This window comes from Quercus lobata, chromosome 1, assembly GCF_001633185.2.
Source record: "Quercus lobata isolate SW786 chromosome 1, ValleyOak3.0 Primary Assembly, whole genome shotgun sequence".
Classification (NCBI taxonomy): domain Eukaryota; kingdom Viridiplantae; phylum Streptophyta; class Magnoliopsida; order Fagales; family Fagaceae; genus Quercus; species Quercus lobata.
In genome coordinates, this window is record NC_044904.1 from 41,160,281 (window position 1) to 41,177,847 (window position 17,567).

The following is a 17,567-nucleotide window of genomic DNA, read 5'->3' on the forward strand; positions in this document are numbered from 1 at the left end:
GTCTTGAAATTAGCAATATGATCAAAAGGGTCATGCATTCCATCTTACGAATCCAAGGAAGGCATCTTGAACTTCGGAGGCAAGGGGTGACCATTGATGGAAGCCGTGAAAGGGGAGTCTGTTCGATGAACTAAATCCTCTACGGGATTCTCCCTTCTTATGTTCTCCCTTATCTCGTCCATGACCTTCCTCATCTGATCCATCTCCTTCTCCAAGTGAGGCACCCTTCATGAAGTGGTGCCCTTTGACTGGGTCTCGGGCTTAGGATTTCCTCCATCTTCCTAACTTTGGGCTTATCTTTCAACATATCCTTCGTGACGTTGCCTCCTTATATTAATCTCCCTAGTCAATTCTTGGTTTTGGCGAGTTAACTTCGCCATGGCGGCTGCCATGGACTATATGTGTGGGATGGAAGACAATTGTGTGACAGGCACTGACTAGTGATCTCGGTGGGGATTGCTAGATGCATCCCTACTCTCTTGGTGGCCTGGGCTAGTGGCCCTTGATCTTGTCCGAACCATACAACCTTTTGTTGGAGAAAGATAAACTACAAAACACAAAATTTAATCTTTCCTACAGACGGCGCCAACTGATGATGCACAAGGAAATCAGTAGGCAGAATGCTCCGGGCGTCAATGATCTAGTAGTCAGTCACTTGGAAGGCCTAAAAAGAAAACACAATCAAAGGTGACTGAGGTGGACCGGTCAAGAACCTTCCGATGCTTAAGTTAGTTTTTCTCTCAAATTTTGGAGTTCCAACTTTATGAGAATTATATCTTTCTTACCTTCATCTGGTCCAAATGGGATCTTTATATAGCATGCTCTTAGAGCAGTTATTTGACTTGTAACTTCCCTTATATTTGAGGAATCTAGAGGGTTCAAAGATAACTTCCACAACTGCTATGGGAGTTACTATATTTCATTTTCTATAACTGGTATTGGCAGTTAAGTATTCTGTAGGAACATATAGTGATCAACTAGGGCCTTACTCATGCCTTGGAGTAATGACATGTGGTTCAATCTATTAGTTTATGTAAATAGACTTTATCTGGAATTCTTCCAAGTATGGAGGGTCGTCCTGGCACAATCCTCATGGACGATCATAAGCCTATGGACGACAGTACCCTTAAACATAGCTACCTTTGTTTTCCTGGCATGGACAACTCTTAGGAAGAGTCTGGAGTTCAATTCCTAGTTCACCATCATTATTCAAAAAAGAGGTATTTAATAAGATTTTTTGAACTTTTTTTTTCTTTTAATTAAAATAAGTGGAAATTCCACTTGTAAAACACTCAATCTAGGGGGTATTACACTGTTGGTTGAGTAATCACTGTGAAGACTTGATCGCCCTGTCATTTTTAGGACTAGGTTCTCACATTGTTATACTCATTTGATTATATTAATGAACATAATCTTCCTGCTGTACTTTAATATTTCCTACAATTTAGTTTTCTTCAGCCTTGAGTTTACTTTTTCTCTAGTTAGGCAGAGCATCTAAGTAATTTGTTGTTTGTTGCATAGCCTCGAAAGACTCTTAATTTCACGAACTACAGCTCTTGAGTCTGCATTAACGAAAATGCTAGTCTTAAACTTTTTTACAAACTATTGATGTGGTGAGTAATTATTAGTAAGTAAAAAAATGATATTAATGATTGATCCAGATAAAACTAGTAACAATTGAATACAACAATAAAAATATTATAAAATAATTTGTAATTGTAACAATACACTTGCATTAAAAAATCACGCATTTGTCAACTCTCTTTCGTTCAACCAATTCCAAAACTAATACTACTTTACAACACAAAGTTTAATCGCATCATTGAGACTGTCTCAAAGCTAAACCGGGACATAGATTTGAAGTTATTGTGAAGCATAAATTTTGCATCGAACAATGCTTTTTAACTTACATCCATCCGTTTGGTCGCCAGAAACATTGGGATTGAGATTGGGAACTAAGGCAGAGTTCATGGATCATAATGGCGTATTGGTGTACCTAAAAGGACTTGCTGACTGCGTTGAGCTTGATGAAGTTCTCACCTAATATATGGTTTAAAGCACAAAACACATTTGTATAGTCAAACTAACAACCGTAAGTTTAAAGCCAAATCAAATTTCACAAAACGGTTGACGTGTCAAATTATTATTAGTTTACAATAAAGTTAATGTCATTGATAATCCTATGTGAAGGTGATGTAATAAATCACAACCTGCCGTCACTGTAGTTTTGAAATTTGTACAACTTTTGTCCGGGGAATTGTAGCACTAACAACGGCAAACCGGGGCGGCACCACGGGGGCTGTATGATTTTATCTTGTGCATAGACATAAATTATACTCTCAATGGATCTGCCAATCCCAAGAAATGGAGATTTGCTAAGGAAGAAGAGAAATAGAGAGATATATGCAAGAAAGCTTGATCATCAAAAACATGCACCACTTTATGTATAACAAACCAATGCCACACACCAACCAGTAGGAGAGATATATAGATCAATCCTCCCTTTGATGGCCAATGAATCAAATAAATCTCTTGTAATTCATATTCGATGCTATCTAACCTCTATATGGTCGAAATCTATAACATTGGAAACGTAAAACAAAAAATACAATAAAAAACCTGAAAACAATAAAAGACAAAAAGCAATCTATGAACAACGCAAGGAAATGTCGCAATTTGCAAACAAACTGACTTAAGTCCCTCCAATATTCAATCTCAATATTCTGGTAGCCCTTTTATAAATTCCAAAACAGACGGTGACATCGAGTTACCTTTGTTTGGCGACACGAATGCAGAATCAGGATATCTATAAACAGGCCTAGGCGAGCAGAAGAAATTGTTTGAACTCGGGGTAAACAAAGGAATATCAGCAAAATATGTATTGGTTTGGTTAAAAATTGGTGACAAAGATGACGATCTTGCCTTAACATCACCACAATTCTCTTCAGTAAGAGCCGAAGATGAATCATTACGATCATCATGCCCAAAAGGCTTGATCACCTTACGATCATTTCCTTTCGCAGACAATATCTTTTCACTCTTCTGGGTTTGATCATCATCATTGGGCTGTGACATACCCGTGAGCTTCTGTACGAGAGCCATGAAATCCTGAGCTTGTGTGTGGATTATCTTTGGAGAATGAGTGTATATAATAACTGGTTGCTTTCGTTGCTGCCTGAACATCGTGGTACCAACACAATCAGAAACCACCGAAGAAGAAGATGATGATGAAGAGAAAGATGGTTTCTGAATGACATGGGACCCCTTGTTGATATTCAATGGTGATGGACGTGGACCTTTGATCATCTCCAACTTTGAAATCTCATGGTCACCATGAAACTTTGCAGGGCTCATGTTTGAGATCTTCTTGTAAACAAAATATGGAAAAAGCAAAAAAGGGTTGTGCTATATATAGAGAGAGAGAGAGATAGTGGGAGAGTTTGTTGGGGTTAGAAGAAGGAAAAGAGAGATAGGAGCATAAATAGGAGATTTGTTGGGAATGGATACTGGAGAGGGAAAGGATTGAATAAAAAAGATTATTATAGCCAGCAATTCTGACCGTTGACTACATACATAGATATATAATACATATTTTTATGTGTAATATATTGTATATAAAATAAAAGGGGATGATATAAAATCTTAGGGTTTAATGGAAAGAAGGTGTTAAGACGCTTTCACTTGGGCGTCGTCGTCGGCTCGCCGGAAACCTCGCAATTGGTTCAGCTGTAGTAGTATAGAAATATAGATAAGTTAACTATAGTCTTCTCAAAATAAAAGATAAGTTAACTATAGTTTAAAAACTACAATGTTTGATATATAGCTTTTTAGGAGACGTCATGGCTCCATAAATAAGAAAAAGAAAAAGAAAAATAAAAAGAAGAGAGACGTCATGGATGTTGTAATTTGTAAATTATACTAGTTTTATAAACTTTTGGAGTTTTTCAAATACCATCATTATACTTTGATATAATTGTCAACGTTGCCTTTAGATTTACATTAGAACAAATGCGTTTTGGAATAACTTATTTGCGTGTGCGTTTAAATTAATTTATTTAGTTTTTTGATGATTTTTTTTTTGGCTCAAAATATGTTAAAAGTATATTTATAATTTTAAAAAATAAAGTTCTAAAATATTTTACATAAAAACTAAAAGATAAAAGACAAGTATTTGTTTACATGAATAGTATCTTATAAAGTGTACACGGTAAGAAAAAAATGTGGCAAATGTTAGTCACTTTTTCCCAAAGTGACAAATGTTAGCCACATTTTTGTCTACAATATACACTTTATATAGTACTATATATTTATGCAAACTAATAATTTTCCCAAGATAAAAGCTAAATAAAAAAGTTGTAGGCAAATGAATTTGCAAAATATTTATCAAAAGATATAACTTTTAGTAACTTTTGTGTTAAATGCGTGACAAAAAGCAAAGGTAAAAATCAAAAAAGCTTTTGCCAAACACACTAATTTTCTAGACTTTATTTTTGTGACAAATCACACGTGTCAGTATATTTTACAAAAAACCTAATGGATATAATCACATGATATGTGTGGGGCCAGAGAACTTATGACCCGGCCCACTTTCCATTAGGACCCAGGGCCCATGCCGAGGAGAGTAGTTGCCGAGGACAACTGGTGAAAGACCAAACAGTCTAGAGATGCAGTCGAGGATGACCCTGTTCTCGACATCTCGAAACTTCAAAGGGAAGAGAGACATGTCGTCCAAGGCAGCCTCCGAAGCGCCCTCAGAAGAAAAGGTGAGTAGAATGGGACTCACATGGGGGTACGGAGTGGGAGTGGTTCAAGGAAAAGACGTCACCTCCGCATTGAATGCGCTCACAAACGTCTTGGCCATATTAATGGGAAAAGACTCCTGAACAGTGTGGTTTCGGTTATTGCAACTAACAGAAAGTAGAGGGAGGCGGCTGATGGAACAGGTACTCGAATAGGTACAATCTTGATCAACAGATGGAGGATCAGGATCAACCATGAAGGGCTATATAATGGAAAGGCTTAGGTGCCAAAAGGAGGGGGGAAACCCAAAAGAGAAAAAGGAAGAATATGAACATTAAGCTTGATGGGCAAGATCCACGAACAACCATGGCTCGTCCCTGCGTGTCTACCATGAGTACCATGACTAACCACCGTTCGGTGACCAAGGCCTAGCCTTTCAAACTCACGCTCTACAAATTATATTGTTTGGGCCCTTAACGTGCGAACCTAACATCATTTTGGGATCGTTACAAATTGAGTCCTTACAATTGGCGCCGTCTATGGGGAGGCTTGTGCGTTGGCACAGGCGGTGGATCAAGAAAGTCCCTCCACCACTTCCAACGTCCCGTTGTTGTGCCCTAACACAAAGTTCCACTAGGGGCTGCGCTTCGAAGCACCAGCGGCACGGGCAGTTCTTGGGGTCAACGTCCCACACCACTTAAAGAAAATATCTAAGTTTTGGACAGAACCAAGGTATTGTATGGTCCTCAGACTCAAACCTATGGGGAAACCAACTACTTAAAAGAAATCCAAGTTTTGGACAGAACCAAGGTATTGCATGGTTGAGGATAAAGAGTGAGAAGGCTAGCGTAACGTCTTGGTTGTTCCTCTTCATTCTCTCCTTTAGGTTTGAATTTCTTACTGTGCTTTTAGTGTAATATCTCGGACTCAAACCTATGGGGAAACCAACTACTTAAAGAAAATATCTTTGTTTTGGACAGAACCAAGGTATTGTATGATCCTCGGACTCAAACCTATGGGGAAACCAACTACTTAAAGAAAATATCTTTGTTTTGGACAGAACCAAGGTATTGTATGGTCCTCGGACTCAAACCTATGGGGAAACCAACTATTTAAAGGAAATCTAAGTTTTGGACAGAACCAAGGTATTGCATGGTCCTCGGACTCAAACCTGTGGGGAAACCAACTACTTAAAGAAAATATCTAAGTTTTGGATAGAACCAATGTATTATATGGTTCTCGGACTCAAACCTATGGGGAAACCAACTACTTAAAAGAAATCTAAGTTTTGGACAGAATCAAGGTATTGCATGGTCTTCGAACTCAAACCTATGGGGAAACCAACTACTTAAATGAAATCTAAGTTTTGGACAGAACCAAGGTATTGCATGGTCCTCGGACTCAAACCTATGGGGAAACCAACTACTTAAAAGAAATCTAAGTTTTGGACAGAACCAAGGTATTGCATGGTCCTCGGACTCAAACCTATGGGGAAACCAACTACTTAAAAGGAATCTAAGTTTTGGGCAGAATCAAGGTATTGCATGGTCCTCGGACTCAAACCTATGGGGAAACCAACTACTTAAAGGAAATCTAGATACCAGGCTCGGCCTAACAATATGCATGACATCTCGGATGATGCCTATATCTCCCCAGAAGTGTGTTCAAACACAAATTCAACGTCTTATGGGCACGTGTAAGTTAGAATTCCGGGATATGATCCCAAATATATCATATGCACAACCATTCATACATGTTAAGATAACTAGTTCAAAAATTAGGAGATCCACAACAATAGTAAGCATCAGCAAGGGCAACTAACATGTAATTTAAAGGAAGAAAAGAGTTTCATATATGTGGTTAATAAGTTCAACTGCAATCAAACTATAAAATTTTCAAAACAAAAGGGAAACTAGTTAAATGATTAAACTAGAAACAAACACGAAGGTTGACCAGGGCTGCTACTTCTTCAATGTCGTTTTGTCCACGTCCTCAGAAGGCAGAGCAGGACTAGCCTCGGGGCCCTAGGAGACATCCCTTTCTTGGGAAGGCTGAGTAGGTCGGTTTCAATGCTCTTGGGGACCTCAGTAAGGGGAATTGCCTGTAGGGGCTGAACAAGGATGGCCGGCTCCTCGGCATCAGGGATCTGAGCACTGACCGTAGGCTCAGCACCCTCTTTGGGCATCTCAGGATTCACACCACCAGGTACTTCCGTCACATCATGAGGCTCTCTTCCTTCAATCGACTCGCCAGGAGGGACGATGATCTGTGCAGCTTTTGACTGAGTAACCCCTGCCTCGTGTTGATCGCTCATAGCCTCAGAGCTGGTGGAGGCAGTCTTACGGATGACTGGAGGATAAAATATGCTTTCCGCCTTCCACAAGTCAGACGAAGCACCCACCCTAGCTCGTTTTAAGGCCTCTTCCCAAACCTAGGAGCAGTATAGTCTGCATACTCTAGGAATTTGAGCTTCAAGGGAGGCCTGGGTTTCAGCCATTCTCGTCTTGTAACCCTTCTCCTCGGCTTTGTCCCTAGCAGCTTCGGCCTCGTTTCTGGCAAACTCAGCCTCCTACTTGGCCCTCATGGCTTCGTTCCGGGCAAACTCCGCCACGCCCTTAGCATTCTTTGCCATGATCAGTTTCTTCTTCAAATCATTGATCTGCTCCTTGGCTATCTGCAATTGCTCCTCGGCATTGAGTAGGCGCTTTGTCTATTCCTCGGCTTGTTTTTGGGCACCAATTAAACCTGCCAAGGCACTATCCCTCTCTCGGGTAGCCTCCTTTAAGTCCTCCCTAGCCTTTGCGAGGTCAGCCTCGGAAGCTTTGAGGGTCCGTGTAGCATCTATGCGTTTGGTGCGTTCATCCTCGGCGGCCTTACTCTGCCCTTTCACTTCATCCTCCATCCTATAGGTGGCCTGGATAGCCTGCCAATTGAGACAAGTATATTATGAATGAAAATCTAGGAGCCAGAATTGACAGAGCCTTAGGTTTCAAGAGTCTTACCATACCTAGGTACCTCTTCACGTTCAGGAAAACCTCCTGCATCCTCATGTTCTTTAACTCTTCCACATCAGCAGGAAGCAGCATGGTTCTCCCTAATGCGTCGGCTACATAACCACCATCGCCGTCTCCAAGGTCCCTCATGGACGTGGTTTCCAGCAATGGCTCCCCGTGGAGCATTGGGGTGGGAAGCCAAGCGCTCGGTGCGGATTAGGCTTCGATCCCCTTCCCTTTGCTTTAGGCGGATTGGGCTTCAATCTCTTTACCCTTACTTTGGTGCCCAATCTTTAACTGTTTTTGAACTCGTAGGGCTTCATCCCTCTCCTGAGAGGATTGGGATTTTCCCCCATCCATGGGTTCCTTCCCCTTGGGACTCCTCTTTCTCTTTGAGTCAGTGGGCTCCGACCGAGGATGCAGAGCTGATTGAGGAGGAGTAGGAAATTTGAGGCAGAGAGATTGTGGCTGCAACTTAATAGAGGATGACCTAGTCTGGATGGGCTGGGGCTGAGGTGGTGGAGATGGAGCATTGGATTGCGGTTTTCCCTATGCACCCTTCCCCGGCTGGCCCTCAATGAGGTCGAACAAGCTGGTTGGGGGCTTTCTCTTAAGACCCATCTCGGCTCGAGAGGATGTTTCCACTGACAACAGTTCCGCTTTGGACAAGTCTAGGTCACCTAGATCACTAAAAGGATCCTCGGATGGGTCGACTTGATCAAATGCCCCAAAACCCTCCTCGGACAGACCCAAATTACCTTCGTCCTCCGCTGCGTGATGAGACGACGAAGGGCCCACCAATGGGATGCCCTCTGGGATAGGAGATCCTTTGGAGATCAAAAACCCTTGTTCGACTACGGTAATTTTTGGAAGCCGAGGAAGGTTAGCGCTGATCACGTGCTTTGGGTCGGCAAATGACTTCTGAAGGGGAGTGTACCCTAAGATTTTGTAAGCGGCTCTGACTTAACCATCCTCTTCATTTACAAAAACTGCCGCTTGAAGAACAGTTTCCAAATCAACCCGGTTAACCAGATGAAAGTGTTGGTGAAAGGCGTTTGGATCTGCAAAAAAAAGAAAGACATGTACATGGTTAGTAACTGAACCGCATCAAATTAAAACGGCACAAAGGATTGCCCCCCTTTTACTCTCTATACCCCACCTGATTCTCCCTCCACCATCGGGCATGGAAGGCCATCATGCCATTCCCCGGATACGATAAGAAAGTCCTTGTTCAACCCCTTGTTGGAGTCGGGGAGGCACTGGATTAGCCGAACCCTATCGTCTCTCGTCTTTATATAGTAGGATTTGCCTTTCAAATTTTGGAGATTGTAGCACCAATTTACATCATGAAGGGTTAGTCTTAGCCCAATTTTTTCATTTAAGGCATCCACACAACCCAGAATCCTAAACATATTGGCAGCGCACTGGGTGGGAGCTAATCGGAAATGCCTAAAGTAACTCTTCATTACCGGTCCCATGGAGATTCTTATACTCCCCTCTATGAAGGCGAGAATGAGAATTACCACCTCGCCCGTTCTTCTCAGAAGATGCCACTCCTCCATCTTACAGTGCCTCAAACTCACGTTGGGAGGAATTCTATAATCGGCGATGAACTTTTCCATCGCCTCTTCAGTATCAACTAATTTTCTCAATCTCAATTTAACCATCTCTAAGAGTTGCTAAGCAAACTCAATGGATGACGGGAGAAGGAAAGGAACAAGAGAAAATTAAACCCAGAAAAGAAAAAGCACGAGTTATTGAAGGCAGAGAACTTACAAAAAAGAGGAAAGGTGCCTCGGACAGGCTTTTTGTGCTGGAGATAGACTTGAATTTGGATGAAAGTTTGGATGAACCCAAGGTATATGTGCTAGAACTCTTAAGTGCAAAAGTGAAGAGACAAATCAGTTCCAAAAAACATTTATACCTCCCATCGAAAGTAACTGCACGAATTTTCCCGCCCATAAAGGCAAGGAAATCTCCACCGTTAGATCACCATCGCGCCGTTGAACGTGGGAAGTACAAAGCCACTCGCATTTAATGAGGACACGTTTCACCTTCCAAAATGGGCGGGAAATCTCCACCGTTAGATCACCATCGCGCCGTTGAACGTGGGAAGTACAAAGCCACTCGCATTTAATGAGGACACGTTTCACCTTCCAAAGGCTCTAGGAACGTGTCTCGAGCAGACGAAGAGTCTCGGGAACCGATAGGTAACAAGGATTGACAAGCTTTGACAGAGGCCTGATGTCATCAAAACCCTCCTATCCGACTGAGGATCCGGACAGCAGGATTTTGAGGGGCTATTGTGGGGTCAAAGAACTTATGACCCGGCCCACTTTCCATTAAGACCTAAGGCCCGTGCCGAGGAGAGTAGTTGCCGAGGACAACTGGTGAAAGACCAAACAGCCTAGAAATGCAGCTAAGGATGACCCTGTCCTTGGCATCCCGAAACTTCAAAGGGAAGAGAGACATGTCATCCAAGGCAGCCTCCGAAACGCCCCCGGAAAAAAAGGCGAGTAGAATGGGACTCACATAGGGGTACGGAGTGGAAGTGGTTCAAGGAAAAGACGTCACCTTCGCATTGAATGCGCCCACAAACGTCCTGGCCATATTAATGGGAAAAGACTCCTAAACAGTGTGGTTTCGGTTATTGCAACTAACAGAAAGTAAGGGGAGGCGGCTGATGGGACAGGTACTCGAATAGGTACCTGCCTGATCAACAAATGAAGGATCAGGATCAACCGTGAAGGGCTATATAATGGAAAGGCTTAGGCGCCAAAAGGAGGGGGGAGACCCAAAAGAGAAAAAGGAAGAATATGAACATTAAGCTTGATGGGCAAGATCCACGAACAACCATGGCTCGTCCCTGCATGTCTACCATGAGTACCATGACTAACCACCGTTCGGTGACCAAGGCCTAGCCTTTCAAGCCCACGCTCTACAAATTATATTGTTTGGGCCCTTAACGTGCGAACCTAACATCATTTTGGGGTCGTTACAAATTGAGTCCTTACAATATGTATACCATAATAATGTCATTTTCAAACTTATAAATGATGTGGCAGATTAATTAGTTGCAAAATATGTGATTAAATTTGTTAATCATTAATTGAAAATACCAATAAAATATCTAATTTGTCACAAATTTAAAGTTCAAGGAATTAACTGCTCAAATGGAAATTATAAAGGGCTAAATTGACCTCATGTCAAAGTTGAAGAATAATATATGTAAAAAGCCCTAAAAAGTTATTTTAGCGGTGTTCTTTTTCTTATTTCTTCCTTTTTTTTTTCTCTTTTTTTTTTTTTTTTAATTCGATAATTGGAAAAAATGATTTGAACCTTGAATGTCTCATTTGAAAACACTAACACATATCAACAAGTTGAGTACGAAGCTCTTGGCACCTTGATGGTCATTTAAATTATTATATTAGAAGAACATAATATTTTTATTTTTAGACTAAAATCCAAATTACATCCTTTTATGGGGTGGATTTTCATTTTAATACATTCTCTTTCTCTTCTTCTTCTTCTTCTTCTTCTTCTTCTTTTTTTTTTTTTTTTTTTTTCCTTCTTCTTTGCAGTTTAGTCCTTAAACTGTAATATATCTATTGTATTTATAATAGGATTTCCTTCTTTGGATTGGATTTTTATGTAGTTCAAAAATCTCCCTACACCCTAAGTTTAAGTAGTGACAAAACTTGGAGACAAATACATAAAATAAAGGGTTGAGCTTGTGTCCAGTGGCCAGTTCCACTGGACACATGTCTGTATCCTAACTGTATCCTAGCGTGTCCAGTGAAATTGGCCACTGGACACAAGCTTCTCCATAAAATAAAACTCACTAACCCTACTACATCACTTTCAATTTTCAAATATACGTTCAAATCCATAAATAAATTAAAAAAAGGTTAAAAAAAACCTCACAATCCATTCCAATTCAATATCTGTGTTCTATTTAAATTCAAGGAAAAAATCCAAAACTGACTCTTTAACTTTCAGCATTTTTTTCATTTCAGTCCTCTAACTTTCAGTTTTGTCATTTCAGTTTTCTAACTTTTAATTGTTGTCAATTTGGTACTTCGTTAGACCTCAATTACCTACTGCCATTAAGTGAGCGAAAACGAGGTCGTTTTGGCTTTTTTTTTATTTTATTTTTATTATTATTTTTTTTAATCTTTGTAATTAAAAAAATTAAGAAAACTATTATTAAAAAAAAAAAAACATTTTTTTCTCATTTTCTCTCTCGTTAGACTCTCTCGCTTTCTCATTCTCTATCTCTCTCACAGTGCCATGGTGCAAGGCCTCACCACCACTGCCGGCCACCACCCAACTCCATATCCCCCTCCTCCGTCGCCCTAGTCCCCTGTGGCTAGAGCCCGAGTCCATTTCCCCAACCCAAAAGATGTGATCAAAGTGTTCGTCGATGGGTACTGTGTGAAAGTCCCGAAGGGCCTACGAAATCGCCAGCGTCGATATCCCTCGATTCTACTACCACAATCACTTCTCCATCGCCAGAAACTATTGGATGTGCCTCGTCGAGGTCGAGAAAATGCCCAAACCTATTGCCTCTTATGCCATGCCTGCTCTTCCCGGTTTGTTCACTCTATCTTTCTTCTCGCTTTTCTTGCCGCTATCGACCCAGACGGACTTTCCGTTCTTCCCCCAAAATTCGTAGTTTAGGGCTGTGGTCAATACTACCTAGATTGTGAAGGAGTTAATCATGGCATTTTGGGTATGAAGTCTGGGTTTGAGATTATGGGGAAGAAAGTGTGAGATTATTTTCTTTGCTTTTAGATTTTGGTGGAGAAGGGGTATGAGACTTTGGGTTTTAGATACGAAGAGAGAGAGATGGAGAGGTGAATGCCAGTGGTGGCAAGGAGGTTGTGGGTGGAGGCTAGTGGTGGTGGTGAGGCCTTGCTCCACAATGAGAGAAAATGATTTTTTTTTCTATAATAATAGTTTTCTTAATTTTTTTAATTACAAAAAAAAAAAAAATCAAAACAATGTCGTTTTGGCTCACTTAACAGTAGTAGATAACTAAGGTCTAACAGAGTACCGAATTGACAACAAATTGAAAGTTAGAAGACTGAAATGACAAAACTAAAAGTTAGAGGATTGAAATGAAAAATGTTGAAAGTTAGAGTGTCAATTTTGGATATTTGCCTAAATTCAAATACTTGGCCTTATCCTGCTACTTCTTTTTTAAAATAATAATAATAAAAAAAAAATTCTTATCCTTATCCTTATCCCAATATTTTCTCTATATCTCTATATAAAAATAGATTCTTATAATCCAACACACACATGTTGATTGCCTTTTAATTGAATTCAAATTTTTAGTCCCTCATCTAAACAAAAAAGAGGAATCTTTTTATTAAAAAAAAAAACAGCTCCCTAACTTCTTTCACCTATTTTATTTGAATTCAAATTTCTTAGTCCCACATATGATCCAAAAAAGGAAAAAAAAATATAGCTATAAGCTACTACGAGTTTTAAAATCCTTGCTCTATTTGTATATATATTTCACATTTTACTTTTTACTTTTTTTGCACAATGACTTCAATTTCCTCAATTTCTTTTTTCAATTCATCATCATCTCTTCATCTAAAAAGGTACATTTCCTTTGATATTTTTTAATTTAATTATTACTTTGTATTTTTCATTGTATTTTCCTTTTATTTGAACTAATCTCATATGTTTGATTTAATCTCCTATTATCTATTTTTTTTTCTCATAAATCTCTCTTTTCCAAGTTCTTTCCACAACTCCATTTATTTCCTCTAATTTTATCTTACTATACACCATCTCCTCTTTAAGAAAGGTATTTTTTTTAATTAACCTTTTAAATATTCATCACTCTCCTAAATTTTTGGTGAAAATTTTTGTTTTATAAAGAAAATAGAAGAGCCTTTGAGCACACTAGTATTAGTATAAGTTTGGTTCTTTTGGCCATTGCCTTACATGAAACTGCCACTATTCACAATGGAAGTCTTTGAATTAGACTTAGTAGTTTTTATAGAAAACAATAGAAGGAATGACTGATTTAACATAAAGGTTAAATTTTATGTCAATTCACCATATTTTTTTTAGAAGAATTCACCCAACTTAAATGGTGCAATTAATTTGGATTTAATTTTTTTTTAATAATTTTCTAAATTTTAGTTATTGATGCAATTATGTAGCAACTAGGCTGTTAAACAATTCGCTACTTGTGCCACTTGTGGCTTGAAAGTTGAAACATGCCAGCTTGACTTTACTAAACACAGGCGAGAAAAGCTCATGCTGTAAATTTGTAATGTGCAGTTTATGTTTTGAATTGTGCGTAACCAATTATAGGGATCACATTTAAGGTGAATGCATAGATATTAGATAAGCCACTCGTAATTTTGTTGTTGCTATTTTTGGGAAGAAGCCACATGTATGTTGGATTTGATTAATTGATAAATCCAAATTGAACTTGTAAAGAGTTGGGGAAATACATGTGATGCACTACTTGAATATATATATATATATATATATATATATATATATGGACAAAGTTTAATTACAAAATTGGTTGTAGCTTAAGACTACAACCTTACTTAATAAAATAAACATTACTATATATTTTGAAAATATAATCGTTGAATTGTATATTCTTTACACTTTTATTACACATGTGAAATTTTGTGTCAATCGGATAATAATTACTTTATGGTCTATAAGCTTATATTTTAAGCATAATTTTAAACTGCAAAAACTAACAATTAAAACAATTTATTGATAGCATAGTTATTGATCTTTAATTTTCTTGAAATTTTTATAAGTATGAATGATATAAGAAGATGCAATCCAATGATGAAATTCTCAAAATTTACCTCTAATAAAAATATATTGAGTAAGATTGTAGACTTAGGTTACAACTAATTTTGTAACTAAATTTTTTGATATATATATATATATATATAATTTGACATGAATATATGCAGTTAGGTTGAACAATGCATAAGCTTAGAACCAAAGAAAGCGAAGGTGAGGAGTGAAAGAGTGGACAAAAGGGCAATGCGGGTCAACATTGCTTAAAACTTCATAACAAACACAGCTTACAATGTGCTAAGGCTTGATCCAAGTTTGACATACGTGGTAATTAAACACTTGTTTTTGTTTTCTTGTTTCGTGTTTTTCATATCACAAAAGTGGTCAAACACTAATTCCCTTGGACTAAGGAGATGAAAGGAAAGGAGAAGGGAGGGGAAGAAAGGTCGATCTCCCTCTATCCAAAGTCCAAATAGTACAATTTCATATCTCATTTCTCCTACCCTGCCTTAATGTATAAAAAATGATCTCTAATCGTGTGGGGAAACCTCCCTGTAATTCTTGTCTCTTCAAGATTCAACTTGCTAATTTACTCCGACATTTTTTATTTGGATCAAATCTGAAAGACTCATTCAAACGTATGGTTGGTAAGCAACAAAAGTCAATCTTTCAGAAGTTTTATTTATAACCGATCAAGACCTTCAACTTTGAAAAGCACATAAAAAACTTATTATCATTATGTTATTAATTGAAGATAAAACAAAGATAATTTTATATATCTGTAGGATTTTATTTCTAATCAGTTTGCTGAATAAAAGTCAACTGAAGCTTAGTTGATCCATGAGCTCTGTGCACATTGTTCTTTGCTAGCAATAGCATGATGCAATTGATTCAGGATCCAACGCATGGGCCTCCAACTATAGGTTTAGTAGCACCAAAGGAAAACTCAATTAGGTAATTAATTAATTAAATATATATATATATATATATAAATATTTTTGTGTATGAAAATAAAGAAAAGATAAGAGCGTATGAATGGAATAAAACGTGCAGGGCTGATATTGATATAGACAAAAAGAAAGAGTGAAAAAGACGTAGGAGTTTATAGAACTAGTGCAGAATTAGATGTTAGAAGTCATCTTTGTGCCTTTCTATGGGGTGGGTTTTGACTTTACACTGCCGAGGAAACTTCAAATCACGGCTAGTCAAACAAATGAAATACTAATATTTCAATACTGCCGATGTTGACAGACCAAATATAATACGGAGAGTGTTTAGCTGTGCTCTTTCTCCGTCACTTCAAATTTAGTATTAATCAAAACAATGATACAGAATTTTTAATAAATAAATTTTGTATCTCTAGTTTCTAAAACCATTAACAATTTCAAGTTGATGGCTGTCGTTGTCCACAGTTGGTCTGAAATTAAATTAATTGTATCTGAATACGAATACAAACTAACTCAGAAAGAAATTATAATATTGAAACTGGTAAATGTATATTAGCATTGGTATGCTATATTGAATATGCTAGAATAGATTCGAAAGCGGAAGCTGAAGCAGAAGTATAAAATATATAATACAAGAATACACGGGGGTTACGTTTGTTCAGTTTAATGGCCTACGTTCATGAAAGAAACACTACATTTATAATATATGAGAGTGTAGTACAAATCTTGTATTACAATGAACATAACATATAGTAAGTTAAACCTTAGACTAACCATACATTAACTATAGTTAATAGATTTCTATTACAAGTAGGAAACTTGACTTGCATATAAAAATATTGGCCAAATATATCTCTAATATAAACAAAACCACATTAAAAGCGAGACTATATTTATCTAAAGGAAATTACATAACAAGAAAGGTTTTGGCATGGAGTTGAATTGTATCCTTTTCTCAAATGAAGTCTCTATCTATACTTGTGCTCGCTAACTATTGTTTGTTTTTTTGCTTAATGCATGTTTTGGAAGGGTTGCCTAATTGGAAAGCTGAAAACCTTTATTCAAAACAGAAACCAAAACAAACAACTACATATCAATATCAAGGTTCTGCTCAAGAAGAATTACATCAATAAAAATAGGAGCAAAGCCTAAAACAAAAATACTAGCCAGGCAATTATTAAGATACCATTTTACAAGAACATGAGCCACCCTATTCAGATCTCTAGGAATCCAGTTGAACTTCACATTATGTGAAAGAGCTTTCAACCTTAACGTATCCAAAATTATAGTTGAGATTCTCCAAGGAACATGGGAGACTGGCTCTTGAAGCGCCTCAATGCACACTTTTGAATTGCTCTCAATCAATGCTTGGCTAATGTTGTGGTTGATTACTTGCTGAGAGGTCCAATTAATGCTTCTGCTTCTGCTTGGACATGGACGTTTGTTTCTACCCGCTTAGTATGAGCAAAAACCAATTCCCTTCTCCAATCTCTTGCGACAATAGCTATAAAGGATTTGTCTGATCCTACAGCTGCATCACAGTTAAACTTGTCTAATCCACGGTTTGGGCTTGCCCATTTCCTTGTCCTTTGAGAAATTGGCGACAGGTTAGGTGAAGGAGAAGCTCTCAATGCTCCTGGAAATGCCTCATCAATTTAAGGATAGTTCTTTCCAAGTCAGGCTGAACCCCATCAAACAGAGTTAAGTTCCTCAAACTCCATACCTGGTAAATCAATCAGTTTTACATTATTAGAGAAACTAGTTAGTCTAATAACCTCCCATCATTTTATAGGCTAATCGAAGTTGAAAGGGGTTATAGAGATAGGATTCCTCGAAGTATACAATGGGTAGAAGATTGAAGTTGAATTTTGGTGTCATGATCAATAAAAGTCTTCTCTAAGTTAAGAAATCCTTCCAAATACAAATAATCTTATAAAATTTTCATGGTTTAGGATTTAGAATTTTGAAAACTTTTATGATTAGAATGATCTAAGCCATTTGAGAGTGTTCATGACTTCATATTTTAAAGAATTTAAGGTTATAGAGTTAGATTATTGACTTCAGGATATTAATAACTTGATCTTGGGGGAGG

The 17,567-nt window shown here is 38.1% G+C and overlaps 1 protein-coding gene across 1 annotated transcript; it reads right to left on the reverse strand.

The window, feature by feature from the left end:
- Positions 1 to 2,263: 2,263 nt before the first annotated feature.
- LOC115955837 (VQ motif-containing protein 8, chloroplastic-like) lies at positions 2,264 to 3,428 on the reverse strand. Its single transcript, XM_031074240.1, has one exon. It carries the CDS (start codon positions 3,352 to 3,354, stop codon positions 2,716 to 2,718), a length of 639 nt encoding a protein of 212 aa, XP_030930100.1. The 5' UTR covers positions 3,355 to 3,428; the 3' UTR covers positions 2,264 to 2,715.
- Positions 3,429 to 17,567: the final 14,139 nt, after the last annotated feature.

Excerpts from the sequence above, each read along its gene's own strand:
- LOC115955837 (XM_031074240.1), bottom strand. The coding sequence starts at position 3,354 with ATGAGCCCTGCAAAGTTTCATGGTGACCATGAGATTTCAAAGTTGGAG.